This window comes from Cricetulus griseus, chromosome 4 (assembly GCF_003668045.3).
Source record: "Cricetulus griseus strain 17A/GY chromosome 4, alternate assembly CriGri-PICRH-1.0, whole genome shotgun sequence".
NCBI lineage: Eukaryota > Metazoa > Chordata > Mammalia > Rodentia > Cricetidae > Cricetulus > Cricetulus griseus.
The window spans coordinates 93744553-93769558 of NC_048597.1; the positions used below are offsets into that span (position 1 = coordinate 93744553).

Below are 25006 nucleotides of genomic sequence, written 5' to 3' on the forward strand. Positions count from 1 at the left end.
AAGGGAGTGTACTACTACTGCTCGGCTCTCACTCTGCTCTTGACTATTGATGTGATGTGACTCACACTACCTCAAGTTCCTACCACTGTGGCTTACCCACAACAATAGACTGTAACCGGGAACTGTGAGCTAAAAGAAACCCTTTGTTTCCTCAGTTGCCTTTTGTTAAGATAGTTTATCATTGCAAAAGAAGTGAAATTAAAAAAGACCCCCACTGGACTCTCATCTCTATCCTCAATGTAATTGAAAGCAAGACCTTGAATGGATATGTGTGCATCAATGTTTAAAAGCAACACTATTAACTGAAGCTGAGAAAGGGGACCTGGGGTGTGGCTCAGTTGGGAGAGTGCTCCACTAGCATGCATGAAGCCCTGGATTCAATTCCAACAGTGCACAAAAGTGGCCATGGTGGCACACACCTGCAATGCCGGTGCAGGCAGGAAGATTGGGATTTCAAGACCATCAAACGTGTGTTCATCAACAAAGAATGAAGTCGGATAGAAACTATACTTCAGATGCACCTTGAAAACGTAATGCTAGTTGCAAAAAAGCCTGACATAAAAGGCCAGATGATATTGAATTTACACAGCATGCAGAAATAACAAATCCATAAGGACAAAATGTGAAGTAGAGGACATGGAGAAAAAGGAATGGGGAATCATTGTTCAATAGGTGCGGTTCCTGACTGGGGATTTAATAGTTGTTTAGAAAACTGTATCATGTTCCTCACATCACTGAACTGGCACATTTATAAACTGGGCTGTCGAGATGGTTAAGCTGGTAAGGGTGCTTGCTGCCAAACCTGATAACCTGGGTTTGAACCCACATGGTGGAAGGAGAGATCAAAGTCCCTCAAGTTGTCTTCTGACCTCCAATGCAAGTTATGTGCATTATGTAAGCAAAATGTAATTTTTTAATCGGCTGAATGTTGTAAAATGGCACAGTTGCTATGGAAAACAATATAGAAGAGTCTGAAAAAATTACCATGTAAATTTGTAACCTCACTACTTGATACAGATCCAGGAGGACTGAAAATAAGATCAGAAAGTGAAGGCTTAGGTGCCCGTGTTATTGCCAAGAAGTGAGAACAACCTGAATGTCCACTGAGAAACAGATAGGGGAGAGGAGCTAGTATTTACAATGAAATATTATTTTTCTATAGTCCACTTTACACAAAGTGAACTAAGCCAATCACCAAGACTCTTCCCATTTTAGTAACTGGAGACAGTCAACCTTGCAAGATCAGAAATGGAAGGTATTTACTGGGTAGGAGGAGGAGTAGGGAGAATTACATAGTTCAGTTTGGAGAAGAGAAATGCTATAAAGAGCTGCCACACAGCAATGTGCTCATGCAAGACAGGATCTAAAAATTTATTTATTTATTATATATATGACAGCAATCCATTGGCTGATAAATATCTGGTTTGTTTCTAGGTTTTCCTGTTTTGAAGAGTGATTCTAGGAACCTTTGTATGGGGCTTTGTAGGGGGTATGAACCTAACAGAAACAGATTTTTTTTTTGTTTTTTTGTTTTTTGTTTTTCGAGACACGGTTTCTCTGTAGGTTTGGAGCCTGTCCTGGAACTCTCTTTGAAGACCAGGCTGGCCTCGAACTCACAGAGAACCGCCTGCCTCTGACTCCCGAGTGCTGGGATTCAAGGCGTGCGCCACCACCGTCCGGCCAGAAACACATTTTTTTTTTTTAAACATCGCACTTTAATTTATTGTTTGTGTGAGCGTATTCCCGCTTTTGTATGTGTGTGTTTGTGTATGCGTGTATACGCGTGTGTATATGTGCGTTTGCACGTGAGTGCTCGTGTATATGAGTGTGCATGTGGTATATGCCTGTATGTACGCCTCTGTGTGTGTGTGTGTGTGTGTGTGTGTGTACACGTGTGTGTGTACTCGTGTGTGGTGCACCACAGCATACATAGACAGTTCAGGACAACTCCGGTTCTCTTTTACCGTGTGGTCCCAGGTATTGAACTCAGGTTATGAGATTTGGTGGCAGGTGCCTTTACCTGCAGACCCATCTGGCCAGCCCACACTTTTTTTATTCAATCAAAGATGGAACCACTCCCCCACCCCCTATTTTTTTTTAATTCTCATTTTAATGGCAGCCTTTCCACACGAAACACGACACAAGCTCTGCCCTGAAGGCGGAGCGTCTGCATTTCTGAATGAAGCCAGAGCAATTGCGAGAAGTGCTCACTGTTTCTGAAGCAGTGCACAGCCCCGGAAGCCTCCCTTAGCAACAAATCAGGCTGCGGTTGCTAAGGGAAAAGGAACCGGGCAGAGCTCATCCGTCCACTATTGCGGTCCGGCGGCATCAACTTCCTGTTCGTCGTCTTGCCTTCCCCCGCCGTGGCGAGGTCGCTACCGCTGGTTCCGCCGCCTCAGGAACCTCGCGCACTGGGATCCTCACTTCGCTGCTGCGGGCGGGGGGCGGCGGCGGCGGAGGCGGAGGAGGAGGAGGCGGCGGCCGTGATGCTGAGCTCCCGGGCGCAGGCGGCGAGGACGGCGGCCGACAAGGCCCTCCAGCGCTTCCTGCGCACCGGGGCGGCCGTCAGGTGAGCGAGCGGGCGGAGAATGGCCGGCCCGGGGCCTCCAGGCCTGCGACATCCCGGCCGAGACAGGGCCGCGGCCCAGTTCGTCCCTGCAGTGGCCGTGGCCTGCGAGGCCCCCAAGCGCTTCGCGGTGACCCCAGACCCGGACCCCCAGGCCCACAGCCTTCCCAGACCTCCACGTCCCCTCCACTTTGTTACATGCCAGTCTCCCACGCCTATGCTGCTGGCAATGTTCTCTTCTGCGTCTCAAACCTCGCCGGTCTCCAAGCTATCGAAGCCCCTCGGCTGCCAAGCTGCCCAGTCTGTGACGACTTAAGGCTCTTCGTCCCTCCTAGGACCTCTGTGTGCACCCCACCTGTCCAGGTCTATCCTCCCAAGGGCTAGGGCCACACCCCCATTGCTCACCCTGACTGCTGGGACCTGTTGCTTGGGGTTGGCTTCCTGGGATGGTGGGGCAGGTCTAACATAATAACTGCGCCTTATCCTGCTTGGAAGCCCGCAGTGTTCAACCTGTCCAGTGTCGGCATTCTAGTGATGGGAACTAAGCCTTGCATAGGCCTTGCCCGTGGTCTAACATCTAACCTGAGAGCCAGGCTGGGTGCAGCTTAGTCTTATTCCCAGGCTCTCTTTTTCTCCTTATCATCTGCAGAGGAACCAGTCAAGCAACACTGTGTTCCTCAGTTTCCCTCGTCAAGTGTATGGCCAGGCAGGTGTGCTATGACCTCCTTCTCCAGCAGACTGCTTTATTTTTTTTTTTTTTAAGCCAAGTTCTGTGCCATTCTGTGGGCTCATCCTGGAAGAACAAAAATTGATTTGAAATTCATGATTAGCTGTGATGCAGGAGAATGTTGGCTACTGCCCGACGATTGCTGTGTTGTCACTAGTGACCCTTCTCAGTGAGTGTTCATTGAGCTAAGATACATACTCACACAGTCAGGGTGGGAATGTAACTCAGTGGCAGAACATGTGTGTATCATGTATGAGGCCCTAGGTTCAGTCCCTGGTACTGAGGGGAAAATCTGCTTCATACAGTCCAAGCATTAGGGTAAGAATGTCCACATGCAACACATATGTGGGTACATGTTACACGGATGTGTGGTTTGCCTTAAAATTGTGTTTTGAATACGACTGTGGTTTCCTTATCTATAGTAGAAGAATAGCGCTGTTGTTCAAGTCAAGCCTGAAATGAAGAAATCTTTAATTTTATGAATTTACAGAAGATCCCCATTGTACTGTTTAATATTCTCAAAGGGAAATCCATTTCTAAAGCCAGGTGAGGTGGCACAACTCTGTCATTCCAGTTGTTCAGGAGGCTGAGGCAGGAGGACTCTTGAGTTCAAAGCCAGCCTGGGCTACAGAGTGAGTTAAAGGCTAGTCTCAGTGACTGAGGGAGACTGTCTCTAAAAAAAGAAGTAAATAAATAAATAAATAAATAAATAAATAAGTAGGGAGAGCCTGGGGAGATGGTTCAGGTGTTCAGGAGCTTACTACACAGGCAGCAAATGTAAGGACCCGAGTTCAGATCACCAGAAGCCATGTGAGCACCCGGTAGCCTGGCATAACCCTGCACTTGGCAGGAAGAAGCGTGGGAATCTGATCAAGCTATGTCACTGAACCCTGAACTCAAATGAGTGGCTGTACCTGATAGAGAGTGAAGAGGAATCCCAGTGTCAACCCCCCCCCCCCAATTTTGGATCTTAGTGCTTAAGCATCCTGGTTTTCAAGACATGACCTCTCTCCCTCCCTCCCTCCGTCCCTCCCTCCCTCTCTCCCTCTCTCTCTCTCTTTCTTTCTGATTTTCAAGACATGGTTTCTCTGTGTATCCCTGGCTGTCCTGGAACTTGCTCTGTAGATCAGGTTGGCTTTGAACTCAGAAATCTGCCTCCCTCTGCCAGGATCAAAGGTGTGCACCATTATGCTTGACTTCAAGACACAATCTTATTGGTGTAAGTTACCTTAGGTTTAAAGTTGCTGGTTGGTGGCTTATTTTGACAAAATGTCTCTCTTCCCTGCAGTGTCTGTGTACCCACCTGCTGCTGTGAGCAAAGTGACAGTCAGTGTCTTTTCTTTTTTAGATATAAAGTCATGAAGAACTGGGGAGTGATAGGCGGAATTGCTGCTGCTCTTGCGGCAGGAATATATGTTATTTGGGGTCCCATTACAGAGAGGAAGAAGCGGAGAAAAGGTAGGGATGGGGCCCTGCATCGTGGTCTTTGAATTTGACTTGAGCCCCTTCTGTCTGAAAGCAGTAGAGGAAGCTGGAGGGGGGGGGTGGCTGGTCCTCTCATCTTTAAAGTGAGGACTGTAGTCTATGAAGTAGAACTTCACACAGCCCCACCCTGGGGTGGGAAAGCTCTGTTTTAGCACCTTCTTGCACTTGATTTTAAGACATGCCTTGTGCTAGTCTGGTGGCTTATGCCTGTAATTCCAGCACTCAGGATGCTGGAGCAGGAGGATGCTATGCCATGAGTTTGAATCCAGACTGTGCTGTAACGAAAGTACCAGGCCAGGCAGGGTTACATAGGCAAGACCTTGGCAGGGGTGAAGGGGTGGGGGGAGTGGGGGGATGGGGAGGACGGAGAGGCATGCTTTGTAATTATGTTTTAAGTGGCTCAATTGTCTGAGGTTCTCATTAATGTGGAATTGTATTTTCAGTTCTGCAGCTGACAGATTACATCACAGGAGAAATTTTTCTGAGAGGAGGGAAGGGGAGAGGGGAGAGGAGCTAGCAAAGTCTGTTACAAAATCTGATCCTTGTTAAACAAGGGGACAGTTGTAGGGAAGTTCCTTATGTATTTTCATGGATATTTGGGGATTTTCATATTATAAAGTTTCTAAACACTTATGGACAAGCACCCAGGAGGCCGAGGCAGGAGGCTCTGAGATTGGGGCCAGCCTGGGTTCTCTGTACTGAGTTGATGAGTTTTGGCAGAAGAGGAAAAGAGGACACCCTGTCTGCTGGTGCTGCTGTCTTTGCAGATGGACCAGCCAGAATCAGTGTCTTTCTTGGTCACTGTGGCAAGAACAAAAGCATTGTCCCGGGAGGCGGTTCAGTTGCCAGCTGCTGTGGGGACAGTGTTCTGTAACTAAAGGAGAGCATGAGGGTGAGGAGGAAGGCGTGGCTACTACTTTTGTCCATTTAATGTCTGTGCCAGGCACCTGGCAGCGTTTCAGAGTGAGCACAGGACAGTGGCCTGTTCTGTGATTCACAGTTCACAGCATCGAATGCCCAGTGGCCTGGTCTGGCTCAGGTTGGAATCCCAATGGAGGGCTCCCCTGCAGAGACGCAGGGTCCCAGATGGGAGAGAAAAGGTCAGCCCATCATGATGCACCATCATCTTCTCATCTGCACTCTCCTTTAGGGTTGGTGCCGGGGCTCGTCAACTTAGGGAACACCTGCTTCATGAACTCACTGCTACAGGGCTTGTCTGCCTGCCCCGCCTTTGTCAAGTGGCTGGAAGAGTTCACCACTCAGTACTCCAGGGACCAGCAGGGGCCACACACACATCAGTGCCTGTCCTTGACACTGCTGAACCTCCTGAAAGGTACAGTGGGGACTTGAGAGGTCTGCATCTTCAGCATCTAGATGACAGAAGAAATGCTTAACAGCCACTTTGTAGAAAAAGACGGGGGGGGGGGGGGGCGCAACCCAGAACCTGAGAGGTTTAGATTAAATCATATTTAAAATTAATTTAAAATCAATTAGATTCAAATTAGATCAATCAATTCTTTTAAAGTTGTATTTATTGTATGTGTGCACACTCATGTGCCATAGCACACATAGGCAGGTTGGGATAACTTTGGTTCTTTTCTACCTTATGGTCCTGGGGACTGAACTCAGGTTATGAGATTTGGTGGCAGGTGCCTTTATCACTAACCCCACTTTTTTTTTAAAAAATAAAAAATGGAACCATCTATTTAAAAAAATTGTCAGTTTAGTTGGTGGTGGCACACACCTTTAATCCTAGCACTTGGGAGGCAAAGGTAGGTGGATCTCTGTAAGTTCGAAGCCAGCCTGGTCTACAGAGTGAGTTCTAGGACAGCCAAGGCTACACAGGAAAACCCTGTCTCAGAATACCAAAAATAAATAGATAAACAAATAAATAAATAAATCCACTACCACACAAGCACTTCAACTAAAAGAAGTTTTTTTAAAAAGTGGTGTTTTAGCCCAAGAAATAAGATCATCACAAAAGAAATACAAATAATGGCTCTTAGGTTTTATTTCTTTTTGCCTGTCAGAAAAGATTTTAAAAAGCAAATTGTGAATTCCAGAGCCTGGCAGCTGTTAGCTGGGGTGTGTGCACACTGTGATGGGAGTGGTACTGGGTCTGATCTTTCTTGAGTGTGCTTTGGAATTGCCCTGTGAGCCCTTGCAACATGGCCAGTGCCATCTGGCCTGATAATTTCATGGCTAAAAGTCTTTCTCATGGCTGCTGTTAGCGTCTGGGGAAAGACATGAAGGACTTTTTAGTTATGTGTATGTGTGGGTGCCTATGAAGGCCAGGGGAAAGTGTCAGATCCCCTGGAGCTGGAGTTACTGGCAGTTGTGAGCCACCCTGCATGTGTGCTGGGTCCTCTGAGAGTGCAGCCAAGCTCTTAACTGCTGAGTCATTCATTTCTCCAGCTCCCTAGGAATTTGAAGTCACCTATCCAACGTCATTATTTTTAAATCTACATGTAAAAATGTTTTGCATTTACTTATTTATTTGTGTATGCTTGTGTTTGGGTACATACACATGGCATGGCACATGTGTGGAGGTCAGAGGACAACATGTCTGTTCTCCTTCTGCCCCTTGGGTTCCTGATCAAAATCAGGTCAGTAGACTTTGTCACAGTACCCTTACCTGCCAAGCCATCTTGCAAATCCCAAATTCAGTTTTGAACAAAAGGTTTTTGTTTTTTTGTTTGTTTTTGCTACTGAACTGTCCTTGATGGTACTTGTTAAAATCTGGATATCACATGGTACATGCACAAAAGTCTCCAGCACGTTCCTAAACACCGAGGGGTGTGGGTGTCTGACAGAAGGCCAAGGGACCAGTGGCACACTGCCATGCAGGGCTGCTTTTACCAGTTTGTTCTCTTTTAATTTGGGATAGGTAGTAATGTTAAGTTAAAAGGAACAGGGTAGAGAATATGATGTGGTTTCATTTCACTGACCTAAGAGCTTCACAGCTAATGGCCACTTTCTAGGAAAAAGGCTAAAATGGAGGTGGTCTTGGTACAGTACTGTTAGTGATAATTTTAACAAACATTAAAAAAAAAAAAAAACCCAGCCGGGCGTTGGTGGTACACCCCTTTAATCCCAGTACTCAGGAGGCAGAGGCAGGAGGATCTCTGTGAGTTGGAGGCCAGCCTGGTCTCCAGAGCAATTGCCAGGATAGTCTCCAAAGCTACAAGGAGAAACCCTGTCTCGAAAAGCAAAAAACAAAAAACAAAAAAAAAAAACCAATGTACATGCTGGGTGGTGGCAGCACATACCTTTAATCCCAGCACCTGGGAGGCAGAGGCAGACGGATCTCTGTGAGTTTGAGGACTGGTTCCATAGCTACTGAAAAACCCTGTCTTGAAAAACAAACAACAACAACAAACCCCAAAAAACAAACTTTGCTACTGCCTAGCTATAGCAGCACTTGATACTCTCACAGTCAGAAGCACAGGGCTGGGAAGAGCCCTCAGTAAGGTGCTCACTGCTCAAGCTTGAGGACCCACGCTTGGATCTCCAACCCCTACACAACAGGCTGTAATCCCAGCAATGTGAGGCAGAGACAGGAGAGTCCTGCAGCTCTCAGGCCAGCCAGTCTAGCCTATCCGTGAATTCCAGGTTTAGTGAGCATGTCAGTCTCAAAAAATATGGTGGAGAGTGGTACAGGAAGAGGTTTGATGTCTAACTCTGGCCTCCATAGACACACACACACATACCTATGTATATGTGTATGAGGTTCTGTGACATCTAACTCTTGCCTCCATAGCCTACATATCTGCACATGAAGTGTTTTGTTTTGTTTTGTTTTGTTTTCTGGCATTGGCGTTTCCCTGATGATGAGTGGTCCTGCAGCCCTTCATCTGCCTGTTGGCCATTGTCTTAGGAGAAATGACTGCTCAAGGCTCTACCTGTGTTTGTGTTGGGTTGTTGGGTTTTTTTGTTTTGTTTTGTTTCCGAGACAGGTTTCTCTGTGTAGCTTTGGAGCCTATCCTGGCACTCGCTCTGGAGACCAGGCTGGCCTTGAACTCACACAGATCCGCCTGCCTCTGCCTCCCAAGTGCTGGGATTAAAGGCATGTGCCACCAATGCCCGCCCAGCTTGGCCATTGCTTCCTTTATGCCTGCCAGATCTCCCTGTAGAAGTCTCTTGCTCCCCCTGAGCCTCAGTTTCTCCTGAGCCTTGAATTCTGCAAATGGAAATGGGGATAGTCATAGCCCTTCCCCACTGGGTAGCTCTCAGACTTCCATGACAAATTTCTTTCTTTTCTTTTTTTCTTTTTCTTTTTTTGGTTTTCCAACACAGGGTTTCTCTATATAACAGTCCTGGCTGTCCTGGCACTCTCTCTGTAGACCACACTGACCTCGAACTCACAGAGATCCGCCTGCCTCGGCCTCCTGAGTGCTGGGATTAAAGGCGTGCATCACCACTGCAGGGCCCATGACAAATTTCTGTTTGGGCTGGGAGATGGCTAGGGTGGTGGTGCTGGAAGACCTGCGTGGCATCTCTAGCATCTGTGTCAAAAGCCAGCATGGTGGCACATGCCTGAGTATCTGCAGTGGGGATGGGGACACAGGGGGATTCTTGGAGCCTTAAGTCCTAGTCAGAGGCCCTGCCTGGAAAAGGTAGTGGAGGAGGGTGCCTGAGAAGGAATGACATTTGAAATTTTCCGGTTTCCTTTTTTTTTTTTTTTTTTTTCTCTCGAGATAGGGTTTCTCTGTGGCTTTGGAGGCTGTCCTGGAACTAGCCCTGGAACTAGCTCTTGTAGACTAGGCTGGTCTCGAACTCACAGAGATCCTCCTGCCTCTGCCTCCCGAGTGCTGGGATTAAAGGCGTGTGCCACCAACGCCCGGCTCAAGGAGTACTTTTTTAATAGAACTTTTTTCTTTTAAATATTGATGTGTATGTGTGTGGAGGGCCACATGTATGTGGGTGTCATGGAGACCAGAAGAGGGCATTGGGTTCCCTGGAGCTGGACTTACAGGTGGTTGTGAACTGCCTGATGTGGGTGCTGGGAACTGAACCCGGCTCCCCTAGAGAGCAGCCAGTGCTCTTAGTGCTGAGCAACCTCTGCGGCCCTGGTGCTTGGTGCCTCCTACTTCTTCCCCTTTGCATCTGTGTGGCCTGTAGCCTCCTCGCTCTGTAGCTTAGTGGTGTCTGTGAGCCCTGCTGTTCAGTCTTCCTTCCAGGCTGCAGCACACATCTCTACACATGGCCAGTTGTGCATAGACACATGTTTCCTCAGGTAGACTGGAGGAGCTGCACTGCTGGTGGCAGGTTATGAAACTGACATTTTCCCAGGAGTGTGATTCCTTTCTCAGCTCTCTGTGCAGCCTTTGTCCTGGATGGTGAGGGGCTGGGCCAAGGTGCTGTTAGCTCATACTGCTCAGGTAGCTGCCTCCCATGTCCTGCCCCTCAAGGGTGGGAGGTCAGCATGCTCCCACTCTCTGAAGTCAGAGCTCTGACTGAAAAACAAGTGGTAAGGTGGTCTGCCCTGGGTTATATGTGGATCACTGAACCAAAACCTGAGACCACAGAACCTTCCTTTATCTCCCACTTTACCAACACCAGCCCCGTGCACTGTGCCTGGAAGCCTCTGGTCAGAATGAGAGTTAGTTGGCACTCTGTGGCCTGGGGCCAGTCTAGGGCTCCCTATCTTTTTTTGCTGTTGTATTTTGTTTTGTTGTGACAGGGTGTCACTATGTAGCCCTCATTGTCCTGGAGTTCATTGTGTAGTCCAGGCTGGCCTCAGACTCAAAGAGATCTGCCTGCCTCTGCCTCCTGAGTGCTGGGATTAAAGGTGTGTGCCACAACACCTCTTTGATTTACTTTTGTTTATGTACCTGTGTGCATCTGTGTGGGTATTCTTGGAGGCCAGGAGAGGGTGCCAGATCCCTTAACTGGAGTTAAAGTTGGAGAGTGTCCTGATTTTGGTGCTGGGCTCTGAACTCCAAGCAACAAGTGCCTTTAACCATTGCAGCTCCCTCCAGCCCTGGGGCTGCCTGTCTTGCTAGTGAAGCCTCCTCAGTGTCCAGGCTCTCTCTCTCTCTCTCTCTCTGTCTCTCTCTCTCTGTCTCTCTCTCTCTGTCTCTCTCTCTCTGTCTCTCTCTGTCTCTGTCTCTGTCTCTGTCTCTGTCTCTCTCTCTGTGTGTGTGTGTGTGTGTGTGTGTGTGTGTGTGTGTGTGTAGTTGGTCTGTGGTTGCACCTGTGCTTCATCCACTGAGCTGAGTAGTTGGACAGCATACTCCTAGAGAAAAGGAGCTGACCTTAGGTGTAGATAGAGTCATGAATCCCTAGAGACCCAACTCTTCTTATAATTTACATGATTCATTTTACTATTATTTAGAATGGGACCTTGTTCAGTTCACAGCATTGGTCCCAAATTCCTAGGGTCAAGAAATCTTCCCACCTTAGCATTCTCAGTAGCTGGGGCTATGACCCATGCACTGCCCCAGACAGACTTTTGTTTTTGTTTGTTGGGTTTTATTGCACTGCTGCTTATAAAGTGATGCATTCAGCTGCTTTGTGCATCACGGGATGCTTGATGCCTGCTGGTCAGAAGCACATAAATAAACACAAGCAAAGTCAGAGAAGCCACAGGAGAGCCCTGGGGAGGGGTGTTCAGTTAACTGTGGGGTTAGCCTAGTAATGAGGGTCCTTCAACCTTGAGAATGATGTATTTAGATCATACTCAGCTGACTTACAACATTGCTCCTCACCAGTGATGGTCATTTGTAGCTTCCTGAAATCTTAAGATTCATTCAGCAGACACGCTATGCTTCCTTCCTGACTCAGTGTGTGTAAGGTTCTGAAAAGCACAAGGGAGGAGGAGGAAGCTGTGGTGTCACCTGGCAGTGGTGTCACCTCTGCATGCTGTGGTGTACTGCATTTCTGACTGGTTCTTCTGCTCTGCCTGCCTTCCTTATACCCAGCTTTGTCCTGCCAAGAAGTCACTGAGGATGAGGTCTTGGATGCAAGCTGCCTGCTGGATGTCTTGAGGATGTACAGGTGGCAGATCTCGTCCTTTGAAGAACAAGTAAGCACTCCAGACCACAGGCTGAGCTTGGAGAGTCCTTTTCCCTAGGGACTGTGTGTGTGTGTGTACGTGCACGCACGTACCACTGGGGATCAAGCCTAGGGCCTTGAATGTGCTAGGCAAGTGCTCTCCCACTGAGTTATATACCCTGCTTTTCTGTGACATTTTGGACAGTCTTAGTTTTGTGTGAACAGAGCTTCAGTGTCTCCCTGATGTCCTGATTAGAGAGGACACAAAATCCATGTCATTCTTGTATGGATACCTAGCACTGGGCAAAAACAGTGGTCCCAAGAGAGAGCTTCTGGCTTTCTCTGACTCTGCACTCCAGGTCATGAGAGAACCTCCAGCCCATTTTGTGTCTGTACCAGGAGCTCTAGGAGACACACTGGGCTTACTCCTTCATGTGTGTTACCTAACTGCATCCCTGTGCCAGCCCTGTAAGGAGTCATGGTGCAGACGGGAACACAGCTCAGAGAAGCCAAGTGACTTGCCCAGTCACCTGCTGTGTCAGTGGCAGAGCCGGGATTGAAGTGGTCTGGTACTGAAGTGCCCTCTCATCCTCCACCCTCTTTCGCAGTATTGCGTCTTTCCTCACAGCTCGAGTAGCTTGCAGACTGGCTGACACAGAGGCTGCTTGAGCCTACAGAAAGTGCCAGCTATCGACTGGTTTTCCTTCCTGACAGGGCTGAGATGTGCTTGAGCTATTGGTGAGTGGTGGCTTTCCACACCTGCCTCAGTGTAAGCACTTGCAGCCTGGCAGGGTGACAGTGGGAGCAATGGGGCTCTGAGTCTTGCACCGGTGACCCTGAGTTCAAGGTCAGCCCATGCTGTGAGATGCTGTCTCCATGTGAAAAGTACAAAAAAGACTGGGATATAGGCCAGTCAGATGCTGACTCACATGCCCAAGGGTCCCATCCTAGTACTGCAGATTATATTAAATTCAAATTTTAAAATTATGACAGAGTGCCCTGGTTTGCTGTGACTTCTGCTTGGAGGGTATCCCAGTATGGGTTGCTGTTGCTGTGTAGACACACCATGGCCAAAAGCAAGTTGGGGAGGAAAGGGTTTATTTGGCTTACACTTCCACATCATAGTTCATCATTGAAGGAAGTCAGGACAGGAACTCAAGCAGGGCAGGAACATGGAGGCAGGAGTTGATGCAGAGGCCATGGAGGGGCCAGGATGCTTACTGGCTTGTTCCCCCTTGGCTTCCTCAGCCTGCTGTCTTGTTTTTTTGTTTGTTTGGTTTTTTTTTTGTTTTTTTTGTTTTTGTTTTTTCGAGACAGGGTTACTCTGTGTAGCTTTGGAGCCTATCCTGGCACTTGCTCTGGAGACCAGGCTGGCCTCGAACTCACAGAGACCCGCCTGCCTCTGCCTCCAGAATGCTGGGATTAAAGGTGTGCGCCACCAACGCCCGGCCAGGGCCCTCCCCTGGCCAAATAAACCCTTTCCTCGCCAACTTGCTTTTGGCCATGGTGTGTCTACACAGCAACAGCAACCCATACTGGGATACCCTCCAAGCAGAAGTCACAGCAAACCAGGGCACTCTGTCATAATTTTAATTAAATCACTAATTAAGAAAGCGTCCAATAGGCTTGCCCACAGCCCAGTCTCATGGAGGCATTTTCTCAGTTGGGGTTCCTTCCTCTCTGATGACTCCAGCTTGTATCTCAGTACATAACCAGACAGCACGGCAGGGAGGCATTGCCAGGATGTGACAGGCAGGTAAGGAAAGGTGGGAGGCTTCTGCAGGGACCCAGCTCAGAAAGTACAGCTCAAGTGTGGCCTAGGCAGTGCTGAAGAGGTTTGGAGTTTGGGGTGTGTTTAAGAGCTGGAGCTTCAAGCTTCATGCTGGTTTGGCCCAGTGGGTAGTGGGGAGGAAAATGGGGTGACTGGATTGTTGTCATAGTGTCCCTCAGAGCTCCCGTGGGATGGGAGGTCTAAAGAATGAGAAGGGGAGGGGCAGCACTGTGGAGTCAGGACAAGCCTGAGACTGGAATAAGCTTGGTGTGCTGTGGGAACACAGAAGATGCCAGGGCCAGAGCCTGTCACTGAGCGCAAGAGTTCTGGGGGACACGTGGGGCCCTCATTCTGCTGTAGAAGGCATTGCATGCAGGTCAGGGGGGCCTTTCTCTGGCAGAGTTGGCCATCAGAGACTGGATGTGGACCTTCCAGAAGCTGGGTGAGCTCAGGATTCAGTGCCTATTTGACATGCATGTGACCCTGGCTTCCATTGCCAGCATGCAAAGCCAAAAATAAATAAAAGCTGAAAGATCTGATTACTGTGACCTGAAGCTGAGCTCAAGTGTGAGATCTGTTCTTACTGCTTTGAAACAATCACCCTGACACCTGTGTGCAGTGAGGCTCTAGCGGGATCCACAGGCCTGGGGCAGAGTGAAGAGGAGGCTGCAGCTTGGGGAAGACATCTTTCAAATTGCTCCTTAGAGGCATTTCCTGCCACAGGACCCAGTAGTGCCACCTCTGGGCATGTCCTGGAATTGCAAGCAGAAACTCAACACCGGTGTTTGTACATTTACACACTTAGCAGAATTCCTCACAGAAGCCAACAGGCAGAGCACTGCAAGTGCCCTCCAGTGGGAAGAGAGATAAAGACAAAAGCCTTCCCTTGGTCACTGAGCCCAGGGCCTTGCCTGCACCACCACTAAGCTGCATCATCAGTTCAAACAACAATATTATTTTTATTTTCTGTATGTGGGTGTTTTGTCTGACATGTACCTTGTATGTGCCTTGCTTCCAAGGGGACCAGAAGACAACCTCAGATCCTCTGAAACTGGGGCTACAAATGGTTGTGAGCCACCATGTGGATGCTGGGAACCGAACCCAGATCCTCTGCAAGAGTCACCAGTGCTTCTACTCACTGAGTCATCTCTCCAGCCCCTAAACAAAATTGTATACAGTACAATACAGCCAGCCCTTAAAAGGAAAGGGATTCTGCTACATGGTGCAGTGTGGGTAAACCCTGAGGACAGTGAGCTCAGTTGGACGTGTGACTCTGGTTCCATTCGTATAAGGTGGCTGTCAGATTACTAGACACAGAAGATAGGGTAGTGGGTGTCAGAACGGGGTAGGGGTTAACCTCTAGTGGGTTTGCTGTCTTGGTGGAGATGGACAGTGGTGCTGGTTGCACAGCAATCTGAATGTGCTCCATGCTGCTTTTGTACATCTGGCAAGGTTGGGTTATTGAATTTTGTGCTACATACATCTTGCCTTGGTTTTTAAAGTAAGCCCCCCTGGAATTGGGTGCAGGCCACCTTCAGTGATGGGACCCTGAGGATACAGAAAGCAGTCTGCCCTGGTAAGGGTTGGATCTTCTGCCCATGGCCTGGGTAATGACCCTGGGCTTGCCTCACAGGCCTCTCTCAAGGATGCTTTGTCCTTTGACAGGATGCTCACGAGTTATTCCATGTCATCACCTCATCACTGGAAGATGAACGAGACCGCCAGCCTCGAGTCACTCATTTGTTTGATGTTCATTCCCTGGAGGTAATGTCTTCAGTGTCAGTCTGTGCATGTTCGTACGTACAGGACACACAGGCTTTGTCAGACACAGTAATCAGGAGGTGTGAGGCTGGCAAACCTTAAACTGCACACTTGGTGTGTGTGCTGGGGGTGGCCTGCTCTTCAAGAGGACTCAGTGCTGCAGCTTGGGTTGTGTTGGAGGGTGTGTTTTTCTTTTAGTGGAGGCGGGGTGAGGGCCATGGGTTCCCTGAGTCAGTGCTCTTCCCCCTGCAACATTGTAAAGAGTTGGCAAAGGGGAGTATCCCAGAGAGAAGAGCCATGTTTTTCTGGCCACCATAAAGGAACTCATGCAGAAACCAGCCAGAAGGCTGGTCAGTGCTACCTTCAGAAAGTGGCCTGTGGACAGCGTTGATTTTGATGGCAGGTCAGTGCCACCTTCAGAAAGTGGCTGTGGACAGCGTTGGTTTTGATGTTGCAGGTGACTCAGAAACTTGTGCAATTCCTGGGTGGTAAGAGCAGTTTATAGGGTTGCAGTTGGGTTTCACTCTCTCTCTTTTCTTCCTACAGCAGCAGTCAGAAGTGACTCCCAGACATGTGACCTGCCACACGAGAGGTAGTCATTTTCATTGATTAAATATGTACTTCTAGAGAAGGGAATGAGAACAAACTGTGTGCCTTTTGGATAGGACAGCACTACATAGATCTGTCCTGCTGGCTGTGTCCAGCCAGGGCTGTGCTGGGCCTCCACACATCTGCTGAGGGCCTGGAGTGTTCTGGAAATAGCTTTGAGTGAGGAGCTCAGCCTAACTCAGGCTCCTCTCACCACTTCCTCTACTGCAAGCCCCCTCCCCTCCCTTGAATCTTAGGTCCTGGGAAAATTTAGTAAACAGAATCTGTCCTTCAGCATTTCCACTTTGGTGAGCTTTCACCGCAGAGTATCATAGCTCTCTTGAGAAATCTTGTTTTCTCAGAGTAGAAACCAGCACAGCCTCTAGGTCAGTCATCAGGCCAGGGGATAGTCCCAGGCAGTGTCAGGCAGCTCAGCTTCTCATCTGAGCCCTACAGCAGACACAGGGGACAATAACCTGTTTCCACCAAATGAAATTCACAGAAGCCAAGAGTGGGCCCATGCCTGTAACCCACACACTTTTGAGACTGAGGCAGGAGGATTTACTGTGTCTTTAGGGCCAACCTGGGTTATATAGTGAGTTTCAGGTCAGCCTGGGCTATATAGCATAAGACCTTATTTCTGTGTCTCAAAAAGAGGTTGACATGAAGTAATTTCCCAGGTCACATGACTAACAGGCAGACTCAAGACCTCACTCCCAGCAGCCTGGTTCTAGAGAGAATTTCTCACTAGTGTTTTTTCCACTAACCACTGTCCCAATCAAGGAGCAGCCAGGTTCTCTAAAAGTTGTTCATTCAGGTTGTTTCTGAGCTTCTCTTGCTTTATGGACTGCCTTTGCCTCCTCCTGCCCTCTCTAACATAGCATCCTTCTCCTCCTCCTGCCCTCTCTAACAGTACTTGTGCATCTGTAGATCTCACATAGTATCCTCCTTGGTGTCTGCTCCGTGGTACCCAGCCTCACAAGTGTGCCTTAAGACTCTTCTGTGAGCATGAAACTGGAAGTCAGCAAGGAACAGTCACTGTGCTTCACAAAACAGTTTCCTAAGGGAGGAATGTCTGTTGTGTGCTAAGGAGGGTGGAGTCTGATTGGATGACTGACATGTCCAAAGGTGCTTTGCTTCCAGGGTCTCCTCACCCCACGTCCAATCACTGGAAGTCTCAACACCCTTTCCATGGAAGACTCACTAGTAATATGGTTTGCAAGCACTGTGAGCACCAGGTTAGTGATTGCCCCTCCATGACATCCCCAGGGAGACTGTGCTTAAGTCAGGATGCAGGAGAGGGCCCAGAGAGTACAGGCTAGCCTCAGGGGGCAGCCTTGGCAATTGCCTGCACTCTGTACACCTGGGTCAGTGCCAGTGTCATTAAACCCTCAGACGGCATCTGCCCTGAGAGCAGATGTGCTGTCGATTGCAGGATTTCAGATCCTAAGCTTGAGTGTCTGCCTGCTTATGATGCATACAGCAGATTTGAGGAGTGGATTCTGTCTTCTGACACCTCAGTCCTGAATGGTTCTGCTTTTCTCTAGCACTGTGCAAAGTAGGCAGGCAGACCTCACCTAGGAGCCCATTTCTGTCCATCATATGCTGCCCAAATGGTCCTGCTTAAAGTCTTTCCAGGGACTGCTGGTCTAAACTACCCCATCGCCTCACACTGCAGCATGGCCATCTGTGCAGAAACTCACGTATTCCACTGTTAATGCAGGCTTGCTCTGTGGCCATCTGCAGTTATATGATGACCCCCTAGGCCTCAACTATGCCCGTGTATGGTGCTGTCAGTGGCTGTGATGGAAACCCTGGTAGTTGGTACCAACCAGTTCCTTAGGATGGAGACATGCATACTCCCCAAGTTGCTGGGTCGGTTGTATACTTGAGCCGTTTTCATGCTGCTGTTTACTGTTGTTGTGCTTTATATTCTGCAGTGTTAGTTTAATATCCGAATACTAAACCACTCCATCTGTTGAATCTAAGCTCTCTTTGGATTTTCTTCACTATTTGTTTCAGAGTCCTGTTCGATTTGATACCTTTGACAGCCTTTCCCTTAGTATTCCAGCTGCCACTTGGGTATGTACACATCTGTGGCTTATTTGGATCTATCCCAAAGGGGCTTTGAGGCATTTACTGTGGCCCCGGTACTAAGTGTCATTCAGACATGTGGCTGGCCAAGCTGCTTAGCTCTGATGTGAGGGCCTGATTGTGGGAGAGGGACGGTAACACTTGATCTCACTAAAGACATCAGCATTCTGAACACTTGTGCTTTGTGCAGACATCTCAGACACTAAGATTGTAGCTCTGTGTGCAGTACACAGTCCCCAAAGCTCCGCCCCTCTCCTGAGCCTGTGCAGGTGCACAGTCCCCACTACTCTCCTCCTCCCCCCCAGGCCTGTACAGGTGCACACACAGTCCCCACTACTCCCCCCCCCCAGGCCTGTGCAGGTGCACACACAGTCCCCACTACTCCCCCCCTCCAGGCCTTGCAGGTGCACACACAGTCCCCACTACTCCCCCCCCCAGGCCTGTGCAGGTGCACACACAGTCCCCACTACTCCACCCCCAAGGCCTATGCATAATCCCCACTACTCCACCTCCACCCCCCTCCCCAAGGCCTGTGCAGGTGCACACACAGCCCCCACAGCTTTGCCCCTCCTGAGCCTGTCAGTAGTAGCAGCGTAGGATTGAATGACACTGAGATGTGTTTGTGGAGCTTTGTGCCTGTGTTCTTCTGCCACCTGCTAATGGCTTTAGCGTGGCTCTCTTGTGAGCTGTTCTAACTGCCCACTCCTGCTCTAGGGGCACCCGCTGACCCTGGACCACTGCCTTCATCATTTCATCTCATCTGAGTCGGTGCGAGACGTTGTGTGTGACAACTGTACAAAGGTATGCATTACAGTGTCACCTCTCAGCTGGAACCAGGTGCTTTTATAGTACCTCTCATGCCATGCCTCCCTGAGCTTCCAGCTACATGTGCCCAGGGCATCTTTCAGCCACTGTCATTTCCCCTGCCTTGGTTTTCAGAGTGGCTGCCTATAATTTTGCTTCCTAGATGAGTCTTGTTTCTTCCACAGTGTTTACAGAAGAAATCGTAAGCTTTGTGCGTAGATCTGAGCCACACCCACTCCAGTTGTAGCTCCTCCATTCCCTTTGTCCTGTGTCCACCTTTTCCTCGTGCCAGCCTTCCTTCTTGATCCAGAGGAAATATGTAGACTGTGGGGGGCTGAAGGGGTGAGTCCACACAGCAGCTGTATCACACACATACAAGCATGCATGCACACGCATGCACGTGCAAGTCTGTCTCTCATATGCACACACTCGCACACGTACATACAGGCGCATGCACACTCACATACACACTCAACACTTAGCCCACTCTACCATGGATAATGATTCCCGAAAGCTGCATTCCTGGAGCTTCCTGCTCAACTGTAGGCAGCTTCACTGAAGTCTCCTCTTTCCCAGCAATTGCTCCGTTGATGTAATCTCGTGGGGTAGGTCTTGGAAGTTCCAGTGACTTTCCTTAGCCTTGTATGTCCCTGTAAATTTGCAGGGCCTCCTGAGCTTCCCTGCACACTGGAGAAGAGAAAGCTTTAGTTTGGGGGAAGTGGGACTTTGGGTACTGCCAGGTGGCAGTTGGTCAGAAAATATGCTGCTCACGGGTGCCCTCTGGTATCCATGTAAAGAGCTGACTGCTGCTCCACCTCTAGGGTCTTGGGACTCTGCTTTGGGCCAGGCCACAGGTGCTGAAATCCACTTCCTGTCCCAGTCCCACTATCAGCAGAAACTGCTTGGTGATTCTGAGGCTCTCTCAAGCAGAGAGGTCCAAGGCGTCCAGCATTGTCCCCAGAAGCCATTCAAGAGAGACTCCTGAGCAAAGTGTACAGGGTTGGGCACCTCCCAAGCCTCCTGCTGTGAATGGGGTAGAAAGAAGGAAGGAAGAAGGGGGCCTGGGGAACCCACACAGGATTGGTTTTTAGAGTTATTTATTTTATGTGTATGAGTGCTTGCCTGCATGTATGTGTCTGTACACCATGTGTCGGGTGTCCACACAAGTCAGAAGAGAGCATGGGATCCCCTGGAACTGGAGTTACAGATGGTTATGAGCCATCATGTGGGTGCTGGGAACCAAACCTGGGTCTTCTGGAAGAACACCAAGTGCTCTAAACTGCTGAGATAGACCTCTGTAGCCCTCTCTCCACAGAGTTTTTGAATATAAGATTTAAGAAGTTCATGCTTCGCCGGGCGTTGGTGGAGCACGCCTTTAATCCCAGCACTTGGGAGGCAGAGGCAGGCGGATCTCTGTGAGTTCGAGGCCAACCTGGTCTCCAGAGCGAGTGCCAGGATAGGTTTCATAGCTACACAGAGAAATCCTGTCTCAAAAAACCAAAAAAAAAAAAAAAAAGAAGAAGTTCATGCTTCAGCGTTGGTTTTCCACTTTGTCTCCCTCCATGGCTCCTGTTATTTAATGACTAAGAGGAATCTGTGAGATCAACTGTCAGTTCCAGTAGGTGTCTGCTTCCAGGACCCTGACGACATATGCTGTTGCTTTATTACAGATCGAAGCAAAAGGAGCGTTGACTGGGGAGAAGGTGGAACACCAGAGGACCACTTTCGTTAAACAATTGAAGCTGGGGAAGGTGAGCCCACCCGTGCGTGTGGTCGGCCATGCTTTGGGAGGACTCTGTCTGCTCCTGAAACACCCTAGCACTGCACTTTCCTCTCTACCCACAGCTGCCTCAGTGCCTCTGTATCCATCTCCAGCGGCTCAGCTGGTCCAGCCATGGCACGCCCTTGAAGCGGCATGAGCACGTGCAGTTTAACGAGTTCCTGATGATGGACTTCTATAAGTACCGCCTCCTGGGACACAAGCCCAGTCAGCATGGCCCCAAAGCCAGTGAGAACCTAGAGTCTGCCCTGGAACTACAGGACACACAATCGGCCCAAAAGCCAGGTGTGTGCTGGAGGACACCCTGCACAGAGAGGGTTTGCTGTCCCCATTTTTGGCTCTTATGACATGCATACTGGCTGTGCATTGGTTGGCTAACCTCATAATAGCAGGATTGGGGGTGGAAGGGAAATGGCTTGTTGTTTCTTCTTTGTAGCACTAGGTTCAGAACCTAGTACTACTAGGCAAGCACTCTCCCTGAGCTATGGCCCAGCCAGCATTTCCTAAAGGGCTAAAATTACACAGTAATGAGACATGGGATTTTAAAACTGTCACAGGGCCAGCAAGTTGGCTTGTAGTAAAAGCAACCTCAGTTAAATACTTGGAACTGACATACAGGTAGAAGAAGAGAACATGTTCCACAAAGTTGTTCTCTGACCTCCATACACTTGTAGCATGTATCTATGTAATAATAATGGTATTGTTCAAAACTGTGAAAACATGAAGAGATAGGACAGGTAACAGCCAGGGCAGTTGCACAGAGAAACCCTGTGGTTTTTGAGACAGGGTTTCTTTGTAGCATTGGAGGCTGTCCTGGCACTCACTGTGTAGACCAGGCTGGTCTCAGACTCACAGAGATCCGCCTGCCTCTGCCTCCTGGGTGCTGGGATTAAAGGTATGTGCCACCATTGCCCAGCAGAGAAACCCTGTTTTTAAAAAAAAAACAAGAGGAAGAGAAAAGGGAAGAAAAAGAAAACAAATGAAATAAAAGCTATCACAGATGGAAAGGTGCAGGGAGACACTGCCACCTTGCTTTTGACCTTTTAATGGAACCTCTTCCGGCTGACAGTGTGTGAGTGCCTCACTGGGTCGACCACCCTGCTTTACTTTTGGGAACCTGCCACCTATTTGCCTCACTTCTTGATGGCCTCAGAGATCCTCCTGCCTCTGTCTCTCAAGTGCTGGTATTAAAGGTGTGCACATCATGCCTGGCTTTGCCTTACTATTCATAGTACATGGTGAGAGCCTTGGTTTGCATCAGAAGCCAGGGGTTCTGCTGCTCACCTGACAAAAGTCATTGGCAGGTGCGAGGGGCCCCTGAGCAGGGCAACTGCTACTACATAGACACTGAGCAAAGGTAGGAGAATTTACACATCAGTCTAATTCAGTAGTGTGTGGCAGTGCATCTTCAGGGTGAGTGGATGCAGGTGGTAGCCAGCCATTGTGCTGCTTGCCCATGCCTGGCACCTGGAGGCCAAGGTGGCATTTCAGAACCATCTTGTTGGGCTGCACTGCATGACCCTGTCTGCAGCCAAGCAGAAACCACAACCTATTGTTTGCACTGATCAGCCCTTTTCTCTTACAGGTCTGAGCCAGCCAGGGGCCCCCAAGACACAGATTTTTATGAATGGCGCCTGCTCCACGTCTCTGTTGCCAACCCTGTCTTCCCCGATGGCCTTCTCCCTGCCAGTGGCTCCTGACTACAGGTGAGGAGGGTGGCTGAGGAACCTGCCACACACTCACTGTGGCTCTACAGTTCTCAGTGTCCCCAGTGGGCTTTACGCCAATAGAATGAAAGAGTGATTTTCTCTTTAAGGTACAATATAGCATTGTTACCCATAAATGTCCAACATGGGAGTATTTCTAAAGAAAAGATTAGGGAAGCGTATGAAATCTGCATGTGTGTGCTCATATGTGTAGCACGTGAAGGGAACTGTTTCCTGGGATTTCAGCGAGGCAGCCAGTGCTGACTTTAGTTAGCCCTGTTGGAAGCATGTGAGGAACATGTGTCCCATTTGGCGCACGTCCTGCTGTATTTAACAGTGTGCTTGTGCTCCGTTGCACTCACCTCCTATAGTGTAACATAAGGGTTTTTGTTTGGCTTTGCCTACAAGGCCTGCTTCTGTCATAAACCACTGGTATTTTTCCCACCCATCAGCTCCTCCACATACCTATTCCGATTGATGGCAGTTGTCGTCCACCATGGAGACATGCACTCTGGACACTTTGTCACTTATAGACGGTCACCGCCTTCGGCTAAGAACCCTCTCTCAACCAGCAACCAGTGGCTGTGGATTTCCGATGACACTGTCCGAAAGGCCAGCCTGCAGGAGGTCCTGTCTTCTAGTGCTTACCTGCTGTTCTATGAGCGAGTTCTGTCCAGGGTGCAGCAGCAGGGGCGGGAGTACAGGGCTGAGGAGTGACAGGCCAGCCCAGAGCTGGGGCCCATGGTGAGGTCCACAGTCCGGGATAAAAGAAGGCATGCCACGCGTACACGTGCAAGCCAACCCCTCTAGAGCCCCTCAGCCTTCTGTGTATTCTGAGAGCAGGCTCCACGTGGGAGCCAGTCCTACGCAGCGCTGCCAGGGTGTACCAGAAGGTGTCCTCATGTGAGGATAGTATCCATTGTGACACAGGTCATTAAAAGAAACAGACTCCAGGAGCCACCCTTTCTATACTGTAATATGCTAGGTGTTCTCAGAGGGCATTGCCTTTGTCTGATCCTCTGACATTTCAGCATAGATATTTATTTTTTAATAAGGAGGCCCATAAATATTATTGACAAGAATTAGTGAAATTATTAAAGGCAACAATTCAGAAGAAAAGTGCCTTTCCCTTCCAGTTGTTCTGAGATTAGGCATGACCCAAGAGTCACAGGCATGATGTTGGGATAGCCCTCGTCCATCCCAGTTCCTTGGAGGTCAAAAGGACGATTAAGAATGGTGGCTCATGCCTGGAATCCCAGCACTCAGAGGCTGAGGCAGGAGGATCACTGCAAATTCCGGGCCAGCCTGGACTACATAGTAAAACCTTGTCTCCTCCCACAAAGCCTCAAGAACACCTCCCCACCTTTGGGTATGCCTTTTGGAATCTTCAGTTCTTTATGTGTAGTCAAGGTCACTTGCCAATCCCACCCTGGATGAGGGGTGGTCCTAGCCTCTTCCAAAACTGTGATGTCTGCACTGTCTGCTGCTATCTGCTACGTAAGATGGCTCGCTTCGTGTTATCAGTTGCCCATAATAGGGTTTACAGTCAAGAGCCTGGGCAGGGTGAGAGTGCGCTGGCCCAGGGCTGCAGTTGCTCCGAACCTTGCTTTCTTAGTGGCCACAGTGAGGAGGAAAGCAGCATGAAGTCCGAACAGAACTGTGTAGTGGCATCTTGTTCCGCCAGTGAATTTGGGGTGGTGGCCACACCTTAGGGTGTGGCTTCATGTTGCCATTACGCTCTAGGACCATATTCTAAGTATGTGTGTCTCCAGTGACCTCAAGCAAAGGGTACACTGGGCATTTTCTTCCCTTCTCAGATAAGTTTCACAAAACCCAGGGATGGGATGGAGAATCTCAGTGGCACACTAGTACGTGTTAGCTAAGTTTGTAATTTAAAAAAAAAATGATACCAAACCAAAATCAGACTGACTGTTCCGATGTAAGATTTGGAACCAGACCTATCCAAAGGTCGCTGAGGTAAGGCCAAGGACTTGTTTTCTCCGCAGGGGTAAGCTGGCAGACATTCCAGATGTGCCTAGGCATCGGCTATGAGATAGGTCTTACTGTGTATCCTGAGGACTTGAGACTGTGAGACTGTTCCCCTCCAAGCAACAGCTCCCACAACATGAGCGGTTGACCCATTCGTGTGGCCCAGGCGGCCCTGCAGACCTGGCTTTTGGGTTGAGGTGAACACACAAGTGCTCGGTCACTTGGATCACTTGTGATCTTAGAGCACTTTGCAGGACTGTAGGCTCTAGTCCTGTCACTTGTTCTGAGGTCAGCTAGGGAAGAGATGACCAAAGGACAAGCGTGGGATTGCTGGTCAGAGCCCAGGGTTTGAGCCAAGGCTGTAAATGTGTTAACCTGACTGAGTGCTAATGTCCTTCTTCATTTGTAAATTATTAGACATTAGGTAGCGACCAATGATGATTTCTAGTTTTAAGTTATTCACAGTAGGTAGCTTCTTCCTGGAAAAACCTAAGTTAAGCTAGTACTTACGCTGTAGGCTGCTGAGTGTGGAGCTGCTAAAGGCACTTTTGTATCTGCTGTGTACTATAGCAATAAATACGGTTTGTTAGGAAACTCTCCAGTGGTGGGCTTTACTCTTTTTAAAAAGGGTTTATGTACAGCAGAATACTTGTAAACTTTGGAAGATCTCTGCCTTCTGAGTGCTAGTGTTAAAGATGCACGGCCATGCCAGGTCTCAGTGATATTCTTCTATTGTGGG

General features: G+C 49.0%; 1 protein-coding gene across 6 annotated transcripts; it reads left to right on the forward strand.

Annotated features, from left to right (window-relative positions):
• Positions 1 to 2400: 2400 nt before the first annotated feature.
• On the forward strand, positions 2401 to 24864 carry Usp30 (ubiquitin specific peptidase 30). 6 transcript variants are annotated; one of them, XM_027415979.2, is made up of 14 exons: positions 2467 to 2569; positions 3330 to 3462; positions 4642 to 4751; positions 5929 to 6111; positions 11702 to 11805; positions 15211 to 15309; positions 15853 to 15898; positions 17023 to 17132; positions 17917 to 17976; positions 18703 to 18789; positions 20463 to 20543; positions 20638 to 20857; positions 22158 to 22278; positions 22731 to 24864. In XM_027415979.2, the coding sequence occupies exons 2-14, from the start codon at positions 3389 to 3391 to the stop codon at positions 22993 to 22995; spliced, it is 1560 nt and encodes a 519-aa protein (XP_027271780.1). In that variant the 5' UTR covers positions 2467 to 2569; positions 3330 to 3388; the 3' UTR covers positions 22996 to 24864. The 6 variants fall into 6 exon arrangements, with proteins under 6 accessions (XP_027271779.1, XP_027271777.1, XP_027271782.1 ...); XM_027415978.2 differs by lacking the exon at positions 3330 to 3462 and having other exon boundaries at positions 2401 to 2569; positions 15856 to 15898; XM_027415976.2 differs by lacking the exon at positions 3330 to 3462 and having other exon boundaries at positions 2402 to 2569.
• Positions 24865 to 25006: the final 142 nt, after the last annotated feature.